The 12,584-nt window shown below is 34.7% G+C and overlaps 1 protein-coding gene and 1 pseudogene across 10 annotated transcripts in view; one reads left to right on the top strand and one right to left on the bottom strand.

Moving 5' to 3' along the window:
- NOVA1 (NOVA alternative splicing regulator 1) overlaps nt 1-11,979 on the top strand; it is a 149,141-nt gene extending 137,162 nt beyond the window's left edge. For all 10 annotated transcript variants that reach the window (XM_042989484.1, XM_042989487.1, XM_042989488.1 and 7 more), the window contains one exon: nt 8,908-11,979. In XM_042989484.1, the coding sequence (XP_042845418.1) occupies nt 8,908-9,912 (1,005 nt within the window). In that variant the 3' untranslated portion in view covers nt 9,913-11,979. The remainder of the gene's footprint in view (nt 1-8,907) is intronic.
- Nucleotides 1,083-1,562, bottom strand: LOC122239241 (annotated as a pseudogene).
- Nucleotides 11,980-12,584: the final 605 nt, after the last annotated feature.

Here is a 12,584-nt window from a genome sequence, read left to right as displayed (position 1 = left end):
TAACCTTTTATCAGGTTAGTATAACCAGGTTAGTATATTTGCCATTTGCAAATACCTTCTCCCATTCTGTAGTTTGCCTTACAGTTTTGTCGATTGTTCTCCTTACCATGCAGAAGCTTTTTATTTTGATGAGGTCCCAGTAGTTTATTTTGGTTTTGTTTCCCTTGCCTCCAGAGACATACCTAGAAATAAAGTGCTACAGCCAATGTCAGAGAACACAGTGCCTGTGTTCTTCTGTATGATTTACATGGTTTCTTACCTCACATTTAGGTCATTAATCCATTTTTAACATAAAATGTAAAAAAGTGGTTTTTTACTTAACTGTAAAAAAGTGGTCCAGTTTTTTTTGCATGTTGATGTCCACTTTTTGCAACACCATTTGTATAAAGTACCAAAACTGAAACAGGAAGAAATAGAAAACTTGAATAGACCAATAACCAGCAAAGAAATTGAATCAGTATAATAAAAAAATAAATAAATAAGAACCTCCCAACAAACAGAAATCCAAGGCCAGATGGCTTCACAGGCATAGTCTACCAAGCATATAAAGAAAAGTTAATACCTGTTCTTAAACTATTCTAAAAATAGAAAAGGAAGAAAAACTTACATACATTCATTCTATGAAGTCAGCATTACTCTGATACCAAAACCAGATAAAAACTCCACTAAAAAAGAAAACTACAATCCCATATCTCTGATGAACATAGATGAAAAATCCTCCACAAAATACTAGCAAACCAAATCCAACAATACATTAAAAAATCATTTAACTGCGATCAAGTGAGATTTATTCCTGGGATGTAAGTGTGGTTCAATATTTGCAAATCAATCAATGTGATACACCACATTAATAAAAGAAAGGATAAGAACCATATGATCATTTCATCGGATGCAGAAAAAGCATTTGACACAGTACAACATCCATTCATAATGTTAGTAACCATAAATCTATGAGTGTCACTGATTTCAGTAATTTTGTAAGATTAAAACATCTATGCATTTATCTTTTTGTGTATTTTAGTATGTTTGCCATATAATCTTTGAATATTTTTTTAGTCTTGAGGTATTTTTTTTCACACTTATCATCCCATGAAATGACAGGGAATGGGTTCCAGCAGCTCAGGCTCCTTTCCATTGGTTCTCAAAAAGTGTGATTCTCTGGGTGAGACAGGCTGGCACTTCAGGTGAACCCAAGTACCTTTCTCTTTGACTACCTTCTTTTTCTTACCATTTTTCTTCATGCACTTCAGGAAGCTATCTCGGCTCTTTGAGTGGTTTATATGCTCAATATGTACATTAATTCTCTTGGCAAGGATCTTGCCCTTGTTTGTGCACAACAGTGCCAACAGTACGTGGGTAACATTGTAGACTCTTCCAGTTTTGCCATGGTAACATTTGTGGGGAATTCCTTATAGAACAGTGCCCATTCCCTTGATGTCCATAATGTCACCTTTCTTGTAGATTCACATGTATGTGGCCAAAGGAACAATTCCATGTTTTCTAAAAGTTCTAGAGAACACATAACGAGCACTTCTCCTCTTTCCCTTTGTGTTGATCATTTTGGTGAATTACTAATATATGATGGTTCCAGTTGAAAGGATAATCTTTGAATTTTGGATTTTAGAGGTGGTAAAGTTATTCTTGTTTTAAGAACCGGATGTCTTATTTTTACACACACACATACACACATACACACAATTGCATGGCCATGATGGAATCTTTTAAATAGTTTATTGTTTGGTTCTTATTAATCTATATTTTACTTTTTGGTTTTATCTTTTAAACAGTTATCCAACTGATCATGTCAATTAAGTGCAAATAATCCAAAACTAAATAAGATAATGGCTTTCTGGAAAATATAATTTTGTGAGAGAGATAAATATCTGTTGCATGCTAATATAAGCCAGCATAGAATAAGTAACATAATAAGAAATACAGAGAAGTATTTGACACTTCTTTAGAGAACCAGGATTGAGTTTACAAGCGCTATTGCATTTGAACTGCTCTTACAGGACATATAAGATTTAAGGAGGCAAAAATATGCATTCTCAAGTAAAGAACAGTGTGGGAATATAGGTATATAACATTTCAGTCAGTTGGGACAAATGAATAAACAATAAGCAAAGACATGGAAAAACAATGAATATAGAGTATATCCAAGAATTAGAAGGTAAAGTTTGGATTCAGCATAGCATACCAGTCTTAAAAGAAGCATTTCAGAGAGAAAAAAAAATCAATAGTGCATAACAGGATGTAGACATCTAGGGAGCAAGAAAAGGCACAGATGGCTCCTGGGTTTCAAACCTGGTGTTGGTAGTGGTGGGGAAAAAGAGGGTGAAGATATCTAAGAAAAGACAGCATGGCATTTACAGTGATACTATGCATGTTTATGAAAACTGTATTGCCTTTGATTTGATTATCAAAAGTGGGAAGATTAAACAGACTACTAGAAAGTTAGAAGAGTTGCTTTTTTTTATTTCAATATTTTGTATTCATGTAGCAATCCTGTACATATTTTGTCAAATCCACACTTTTCAGAAGGCAGTTATTAATCGGTATAAAATCTATAATCAAAGGAAAAGATGTTTTCAGTTTACTTTAGTCACCAATTCAAGATAGATCCCCAAATGACACATGCATCTTCATTGGACACTACTAAATGCTGCCTCAGCAGCCAAAGGTGTACATTACGGAAATGAAAGAGATTTATTCTTTTAGATCATGTAGGGTATATCTTGGTAATGTCTTGATTTTTAAAGCATCAAGACATACAACAAAATGTATTATTTCTTTTAGATAGGCAAATAATATATGATATAGTAAGAGCGTAAAAGTTTCTAATATACCAGTTGGCTTGTTCTAAATTATAGAAATCCAACTCAAAGTGGCTTAAAAAAGGGAATTACATTGATCTGGGCAGGCTTTAGACATGGTTAGATTCAGATGCCAGAATGCTGTCAGAAATTTTCTCTCTCCATTTCTAGAGTTTCCTTTTATCTCGGTTAACTTTATTTTTCAGTCAAGTCTTTTCTCTTTCCATATGGTGGCGAGATACTACTGTCAGGCTTATGCTCTGCTAGATTGGAAATACAACTATCTCTGTCCCATCAGTTTTACCAGATTCTCAGGTTAACTCTTACTGGGCCATCCTGGATCATGTTCTTAATCCCAAATCAATACCTGCCAGGGGTGTGGGAATTTTGATGTGTCAGGCTTTGTTGTGTTTCCACTGCTAGAGCATTGGAAAGTTGTCAGCCTTACCTGAAGCACATGTGCTAAGAATGAGAAAGGGTGCCTCCAAAGGAAAACGGGGTCTGTTGCCAGAAGAAGGAAGATCAGATGTTGGATGGATGAGTGAGTGAATGAATGAATGAATGAATGAATGAAAAGTATCCACTGTTGATAGTCATTGCTTTACAAATGTAAGTCCATGCATATGTGCTATATAATATGGCAGCCCTAAATAAAATAGTACATACTATTCATTGAGATATCTTAAATTATAATGGACCTTGTTTTGCATGTATATTAAGGTATGGCTTTATGAAATAGGTAATTTTCCTGCCGTGATGATGAAATGTGACTACAGACACTCTCATTGTTTTATAAAACCATAATGAGTTACAGGTCTTATTTGGCAAAGGAGTAAATTTGTTTGTCTTAATATTTATTTTTAATCAGAAACATATCAACATTAAAACCTACCTATTTAGTGGTTTTGATACTAGATTCCAATACAGGTTCTTCTTTGGCTGCACATAGAGAAATAGTCACTTAATTACTTTTTTTTTCCCCCTGAAAAGCAGTTGATGCTAGTAAAATTAGTATAATTATATTGTTAATCTTATCTCATGTTTATTTGATAATACATAATTATAAGTCTAGGAATAGGAAAAATTTAAGTAAAGATTTTTTTCTTTAAAAACAATACTTAAGCACATGATTACTATTCAAATAGGTTTAGGTTCGAATGGGAGCTCTCCAACACAGAGATAACAGAGAGCAACCTTATGGGAATGTCTGATAATAGAGAATAGGATTCTTTTTTTAATATGAAATTTATTGTCAAATTGGTTTCCATACAACACCCAGTGCTCATCCCAACAGGTGCCCTCCTCAATACCCATCACCCACCTTCCCCTCCCTCCCACCCCCCATCAACCCTCAGTTTGTTCTCAGTTTTTAAGTCTCTTATGTTTTGGCTCCCTCCCTCTCTAACCTTTTTTTTTTTTTTTTTCCTTCGCCTCCCCCATGGTCTTCTGTTAAGTTTCTCAGGATCCACATAAGAGTGAAAACATATGGTATCTGTCTTTCTCTGTATGACTTATTTCACTTGGCATAACACTCTCCCGTTCCATCCACATTGCTACAAAAGGCCATATTTCATTCTTTCTCATTGCCATGTAGTATTCCGTTGTATATATAAACCACAATGTTTTTATCCATTCATCAGTTGATGGACATTTAGGCTCTTTCCACAATTTGGCTATTGTTGAAAGTGCTGCTATAAACATTAGGGTACAAGGGCCCCTATGCATCAGCACTCCTGTATCCCTTGGGTAAATTCCTAGCAGTGCAATTTCTGGGTCATAGGGTAGATCTGAGAATAGGATTCTTATAGTACAAAAAATGTGAAAGACATTTAGATAAATATAATCACTGTCTCTCAGAGGTTTTCTTACTTACTCCTTCTCCTTCCAGTTAGGCTTTGTGTCTACTTTGTACTCTTCATATATACCAGCACTTTTAAGACTTCACTGCACTGTTGCATTTACACATCTTTTTTTCTACAACTAATCTATAATTTCCTTACAGGTAGGAACACTGTCATATATATCCTTTATCTCTAACTCCCAACACAGGACCTGGGCCACTCAGTATTCCATAAAAGATTGAATTGATGGTAGCAACTCTAGAGTATAGTTCTGAAAACTGATTTATAACTGTCAACATTATGTCTGATTTAGTTGGTATATGTTACACCAAATGACTTGTGTGCTATCTAGGACCCAGCTTTATTATTATTGTTGTTATTCTTAATTCTTTAGAAATAAGTATAGAGGGCATCTCGGTGGCTCAGTGGGTTCAGCATTCGACCTTGGCTCAGGTCGTGATCTCGCAGTTCGTGAGTTTGAGCCACCATCAGGCTCTGTGCTGACAGCTCAGAGCCTGGAGCCTGCTTTGGATTCTGTGTCTCCCTCTCTCTCTGCTCCTCTCCCACTCGTGCCCTATCTCTCTCTCTCTCTAAAAAGTAAACATTTAAAAAAAAGATTTAGAGATAAGTATGCATATACATATGTGAGTCAGTATTGCAAATGCTATCAATGCACAGACTTTTTCATTGGTAAATGCTATATTCCCATATCTAAGAAATAAACAAGTAGACCATCTTACATAATTTTCCACCCTCCTTTTCTCTTCCCTACCCTACCCAGTATTCAGTTGCCTGCGATCTCCAGGCTTCCATATTAGTGCCTCACTTCTTCTTGCTCTGGCCTGACACATAAAATGGCACTAGAACATTACTTTTCTGAGACACTATGCAAATGGATTAATTTTTCTTTTTGTCTCAACTTCTCATTTTCAGAGTGTGTTTCTTGTTAGTGTCCATATTAAGTGTGCAAATAGATACATACATATTTTTTAATTCTTCAAGAAAAAAAGTATAAATCTGAGAGGTTTTTTTTTAAAGGTTCCACATCTTTTAAAAATTTTATGTATGTATGTATGTATGTATGTATGTATTTATTTTATTTATTTATTTTGAGAGAAAGAGAGAGCATATAGGGGAGGGGTAGAGGGAGACAGGGACAGAGAGAGAAAGAATCCCAAGCAGGCTCTGCACTGTCAGCGCAGAGCCCCACGTGGGTCTCAAACTCATGAACCATGAGATCATGATCTGAGCCAAAACCAAGAGTCAGACGTTTAACTGACTGAGTCACTCAGGAGCCCCATGAGAGCTTTTTCATTTTCTTGGGCCAAAAACAAAAGTTGGGTGACATGTTCCTTTGGCTAGGCTATTCAGTATTTATATTTTTTTTATTTGGAATTTAATAATTTTTTATATTTATATTTTCCTTAATTTTTTAATTTAATTTCTAAGATCAGTAATCTTATGTAGAATTATTACTATCTAAAATTAAGGAGTGCTACTACTAATATGAATATGCAATCATTAATACTTTCTCTTAAATCATAACACACCCTTATTAAGTTATATGTGGACAGATGTAAGTTCTACCAACAAAATTTGGGGACCACATCACTATTTGATAAAATAGCAATTATGGCTGACAGTATTTTATATAAGATAATTTCAAATAGTTAAAACTAAAATCCAGGGAATAGTACTTATTACATAAAGATGACTTTATTTGTGTGTGTGTGTGTGTCTAATTTGTATTAGAAGCATATCTTTAATATAAAGATAGATGGGATGGTGTCATTTTTCAGTTCACAAAGAGACAGATATTTTGCAAGATGTTTACTTTTATGAAAAGTTTACACACCATTTCTGAACTATGCATTATTTCAGCATCTTTGGATATTGAAAAGAAAGAAAAATGACTAATGGGACAAATAAAAGAAAGGACAGACTAATGTGCAATAATGAAAGTACTTTGCACACATCTGCAAGTTCTTTTGGAAGAATAGAACAGTAAATATAGTAGAAGACTGGTGGACTGGTGTGCAGTGTAGTAGAAATTAGTATCACCTTTCCACATCTCATAGAAGCGTAAGGTGATTTTAAGATATTTTAAATTTATATATTTCATTACTTTTTATTGACAGTGTGTAGAACAGTTCCCATAGTTAAACTTTCATGTGCTCGTCTCTTCTTGGGCTATAATCATGCAGGTAATTACCACGCTGGGCAAAACAAAAGTGATATTAGAATTTAAGCTAATTGAAGAACAGTTCTTTTGAAAGTTTTGGTTAATTAATATATTTTTCTTTGCAAAAATTGTGTTAAAACATAAAAATTATGTTAAAACACTACATTTTGCCAGTATATAAATGTTTTCAACTGTATAAAAAATGTTCTGATTTTGAAAAGAAGTACTTATTTGTAAAATATCATATTTAACATTCACATATTTAAACCCTTAAAAGTACATTTTCTCAATACTTCATGTACACAGTAAAATAGAAGGATGATTCTAATTCATCTTTGTAATTAATATAAGGGGTAATCATGGTTTAACTTTCTAATTATAATACTAACATACTATATAGCATTTCAAACATATGTTTCTATAAAAAAGGTCTGTGAACAAAATTAACAAATTAACATGTTTTAAAAAATTATTTCTCTGTCTACCTCTTGAAATCCAATGCACTTAATCGGGGATATGAAGGATATATTTGATATTTCTAAACAATGTTTCTAGACAGTTTAGGTTGTTTCCATTTAAAATGAAATTATTTTACACACAAACTGGAATGAAACAAAATCCTGTTCCTATCAGTTATAGGTGTGGAAAAGAAAAGTTGTGCGTGAATGTACATGTGTGTTAATACATGTAAACATATTTATGAGATGACCCAGTCTGGAATTTGAATTTATACTTTCACTGCCTGCTACCTTCAAGAGCAAAATTGCATGACTGTTATTTCTTTAAAATATTTGTCTTAAAGAGAGCATGGCAATACTTGCTAAAAACTAGCTGGTGAAATATTTCATAGAATATCTCAACTAATTCCTGTTCATTTTTCAATAAATTATTTCAACCTGCCCATTTTAATATCTAGAACGGGGAAGGCGGTTCCTTTAGCGCTTTGTCAGCGACACAGCACTCACAGTCTCTGACCTACCCAAGGAGTCATAAAACAACACCATGGGGATCTTTGTGCCACCAAAATAAAAATTTTAATATTTATATTTTAATTTCAGGGGTTATGGTAACTACCCTACTGATTTTATACTTTCTATAATAGTATTTGATTGTACTTAAATAAATCAAACTAGGCTGGGTTTCGTGGGTGGATGTTTCAATACAAATTAGCTAAAATGCCTATACTTCATATGGTCACATTGGATCATTGTAAATATTCATGTGACTCCAGTAATTTTTCAGTCACCTTTGATAATATGGTTGTAAGCCCTATTTTTTAAAATGTAGCTATTACTGCCAGAAAGAAAAGTATCTAACTAAAATAGTCATTTTACAAATTTAAGTAGAACAGCCAGGTAATATTCTCAAATAGCCTTCAAGACCTACCTCAAAGTGACTGAAATTTTTTATATTAATTATTTAGAAATATTTGTTATTTTTATAGTTATATGTTGTGTGTCAGTTTAGGTGAAAAATCAAAATACTACTAGTAATTATTGATTTCAGAAAATATTAGTCATGAAACAAGTAAATTTTGAATAACACAAAAATTACTAGGTGATAAGGAACATGAAATTAATTTTTTGAATGGACTCAAGCTAGAACTTTACTACTTTTATCTTTACTAACTTTGCATCATAATCCTGCACTCTTTGTTTTTATATGTTTTAGACCAAAGGTATTCTTAAAGCTACAATAGGTGAAGAATATCCACATTATTTTTATTTTGAAGCTATATAAAAATGTTACCATTGATGTATAGTTATGATACCCTCTTTTTAAAACATACTAATTTCTTAGAAGTTGTACTGCAAAATGCAACAAATCTCAAGGAAAATTCTGTTTAGTAATTTTAAACTGAAAATTGCATTTTCTTTTAAAAATTCTGATTTTACAAGCTAAGTGTATTAAAATGTGATAAAAGTCACTTTAGAAGTTGTGCTATTTCTGTCTTTCATAAATTATGTTTAAATTAATTTTCACTTATTTTACTTTTGCTAGGATAGCAAAGTAATATAATGTATATGCGCAAAACAGAAGTATTATTTATACGTATTTTTTTTAATTACAGGTAAAGATTATAGTTCCCAACAGCACAGCAGGTCTGATAATAGGGAAGGGAGGTGCTACTGTGAAGGCTATAATGGAGCAGTCAGGGGCTTGGGTGCAGCTTTCCCAGAAACCTGATGGGATCAACTTGCAAGAGAGGGTTGTCACTGTGAGTGGAGAACCTGAACAAAACCGAAAAGCTGTTGAACTTATCATCCAGAAGATACAAGAGGATCCACAGAGTGGCAGCTGTCTCAATATCAGTTATGCCAATGTTACAGGTCCAGTGGCAAATTCCAATCCAACCGGATCTCCTTATGCAAACACTGCTGAAGTGTTACCAACCGCTGCAGCAGCCGCAGGGCTATTAGGACATGCTAACCTTGCTGGCGTTGCAGCCTTTCCAGCAGTTTTATCTGGCTTCACAGGCAATGACCTGGTGGCCATCACCTCTGCACTTAATACTTTAGCCAGCTACGGATATAATCTCAACACATTAGGTTTAGGTCTCAGTCAAGCGGCAGCAACAGGGGCCTTGGCTGCAGCAGCTGCCAGTGCCAACCCAGCAGCAGCAGCAGCCAATTTGTTGGCCACCTATGCCAGTGAAGCCTCAGCCAGTGGCAGCACAGCTGGTGGTACGGCGGGGACATTTGCATTAGGTAGCCTGGCTGCTGCTACTGCTGCAACCAATGGATATTTTGGAGCTGCTTCTCCCCTAGCTGCCAGTGCCATTCTAGGAACAGAAAAATCCACAGATGGATCAAAGGATGTAGTTGAAATAGCAGTGCCAGAAAACTTAGTTGGTGCAATACTTGGCAAAGGAGGGAAAACATTAGTGGAATACCAGGAGTTGACTGGTGCAAGGATACAGATCTCCAAAAAAGGAGAATTCGTACCTGGCACAAGGAATCGGAAGGTAACCATTACTGGAACACCAGCTGCAACACAGGCTGCTCAGTATTTAATTACACAAAGGATCACATATGAGCAAGGAGTTCGGGCTGCCAATCCTCAGAAAGTGGGTTGAGTGCCCCGATTGTACATCAGATTGTTTTAACCCCTCCTTTACCCCATTTTCAAGAAGGATGTACTGTACTTTGCAGAAGTGAAGTTTTTCTGTTATTAATATATAATTATGCAAATGAATGCGACTATGTTGACAATGTGTATATGTAAATAATATGTGTTTTACCAGATGTTTCATAGAAAGAATTTTTTCTTGATCTGTTTTGTTCTCTATACTTTGCTTGTGTATATTTGTCAGAGGTGTTTCTAGTGTAAGATTTAAGCCTGCCATTTTACCAGCATTATTGTAGTTTAATGATTGAATGTAGACAGGGATATGCGTATAGTTTTCAGTATTAGTTCTAGATAACACTAAATTAACTACTGTTAGGTTGAGTATGGTGGGTCAGTGACCTAAAATGGAGTGAGGCCAAAGCACTGTCATGTAAGTCTTACTTCCTGCTTAGGGCACAGTGAAGTAGGAAACAATATTTTGAAAATAAGTTTTAAATTTAAAATGATCAAAAAGCAATATAGTTGCATAAAAGCACTGTAAAATATTTAAAAGGTTAAAACTGTGGAAAATTATATTGGTAAGTTTACAGATCAATAAAAGCACCTGTTCTCCATCTGAACTAGACAATGGAAATAATGCTGCATGCTGGCCATGGCCCATTCTTCATCATTTGTAAGTTCAACAAAAGTTCTCACATGGAGTCCCACCTCTTCAGAGGTTTGTACATTTGTTTTTAAGCACTGAATTCACTACTGATCCCATCGCCTGGCCAGTAGAACAGTCATTACTCCATTAACATCCTCACTGTTTAGACACATAACTGTGGTACAGTGTATTGGAAATTTTATAAACAAAAGTGAAAGTGCCAACAAATTATTGATAGCTGATAATGTTTCATTATCTGCAACTGCTTGATAAGTATGTTGCATTTTAAGAGCTTATAATTGTGTATAATTTGTTAACACTAGAAACCTATTAGTATTGTGAATGTAGATTTTACTGTGAAGCTATCTGTGATTTAGCTGTTTGCTCCCATGATGGAGTCTTTGCAGCATGGCGCTAGCAGCCAATGCAGTTTCTAATACTCGGTAATTTGCATGTTTTGTGGAGCATTTTTATGTCACCAACCAGACAGTATTTCCTGCATGCTTATTTAGAAGAGGCAGTTTATCTTGAGAGGTAGTGTGATCTACCTTTGTCAGGCTTTTTGACAGGTCATTTCAAAGTAAGCCTTTGTTCCCAAGACCCAACAACTGTCACCCTCTTCTGTACCTCTCCTGAGTGCCAACTGTCCAGGCCATTTGACACACCATCTGTTAACCTCTGAGTTTGCCCACTCAAGGCCACTCATAGGGGCATCCATCCCCAAGCACCTCCTCATGCTGTGCATGCAGTCTTAAATTCAATGGACAAAAATAAAATGCTGGCTACCTCTGGATCATCTGGCTGAGCAACTGAATTACAAAAGAGAATTACTTCCATCTCAACTTCAACCCATTGATTACGTCCATCCTAGCAAGCTAAATGGCATCCCAGCTGCTCCTTTCTGTGCAACCAATTAAAGAACAATGAGTGTGATGCTCCATGTCTGAATTTCGTCCAGCCTCTCTCTGAACTGTGATCTTTGTCCTCATGAACTTTCCCTTTTGTTCATTGAACTATATGGACTCTTCATTTCATATTGATTTACTGTGCAATTTACTTTTGGACATTGAGAACTTGAAATTATTTCCTGATCCCTTCCCCTTCCACTATTAATAATTCATTTCTGTCAAACTGTAAGAGTAGATTCATTTTTTTTTTAGTTTTTAACATTGGACTGTTATTTCATTTTAGAGTTCTCTATCTCTAAATATTTATTTAGAGAATGATTTTAAAAGGGAATGATATGCTTGTTTAAATGAAAGAGAAAAGCTGTAGTAAACTGTGTTAATTGGTAATGACTATTTATCGTCGATACTCTGTAGCTGTGTAAGTTTTGACAAATAGTGTATCTCGTGGAATCAGTGGTTAGCATTGCCGCTATTATATTTACTCATTTTATCATTATAAATGTGCTTAGTTCATCATGTAGCATCACTTGTCTCCCGTCTCATTTTTTCCTTGCATGTCACAAGTCTCAGATCATTTATAATACATTAACAGTAAATAATATCTATGTAAATTTCTTTCACCATGCTGTCTCAGAGTCAGCAGTGAACAAAGGCGAAGATTGGGGCCCCACTTAGTTGAAAAAGAGAAAGGAAGTGATCTAGGATGTGTATTAGAAGCATTTCAAATGTTGGGTCTTTAAAATGTTTTGTTCAGTCTTAGCAAATTTTCAACCTTTTATTTCAAAATTCCAGTAGTCCACTGTGGAGCCCATGCATTTCATCTGGAATTAATGTTACTTTGAAGCCAAACCATTTAAACAATTATGTGTATTTTATTAGCTAGTGTTGCTGAAAATGCACTCAGTTCAATTTCAATTGTAAATGGGAATTATAAACTTTTGCTAGTTGGCATGGTTATATGTTAGTTAAAACTGAAAGCTAAATTGAAGATATTTACATTTTAATTTATGGTAACAGATAAGGGTTTGTGTGCATTATGTGTAAATCAGCTTCATGCTGTCTAAAAAGTTATTCTCTGAAATTTATAGACCATGTAGAATTGATTTGTGATGTGATGCTTTAATT

This window comes from Panthera tigris, chromosome B3 (assembly GCF_018350195.1).
Source record: "Panthera tigris isolate Pti1 chromosome B3, P.tigris_Pti1_mat1.1, whole genome shotgun sequence".
Lineage (NCBI taxonomy): Eukaryota > Metazoa > Chordata > Mammalia > Carnivora > Felidae > Panthera > Panthera tigris.
The sequence above is the reverse complement of the archived record's forward strand: the minus strand, read 5'-3'. Positions and strand labels throughout refer to the sequence as shown.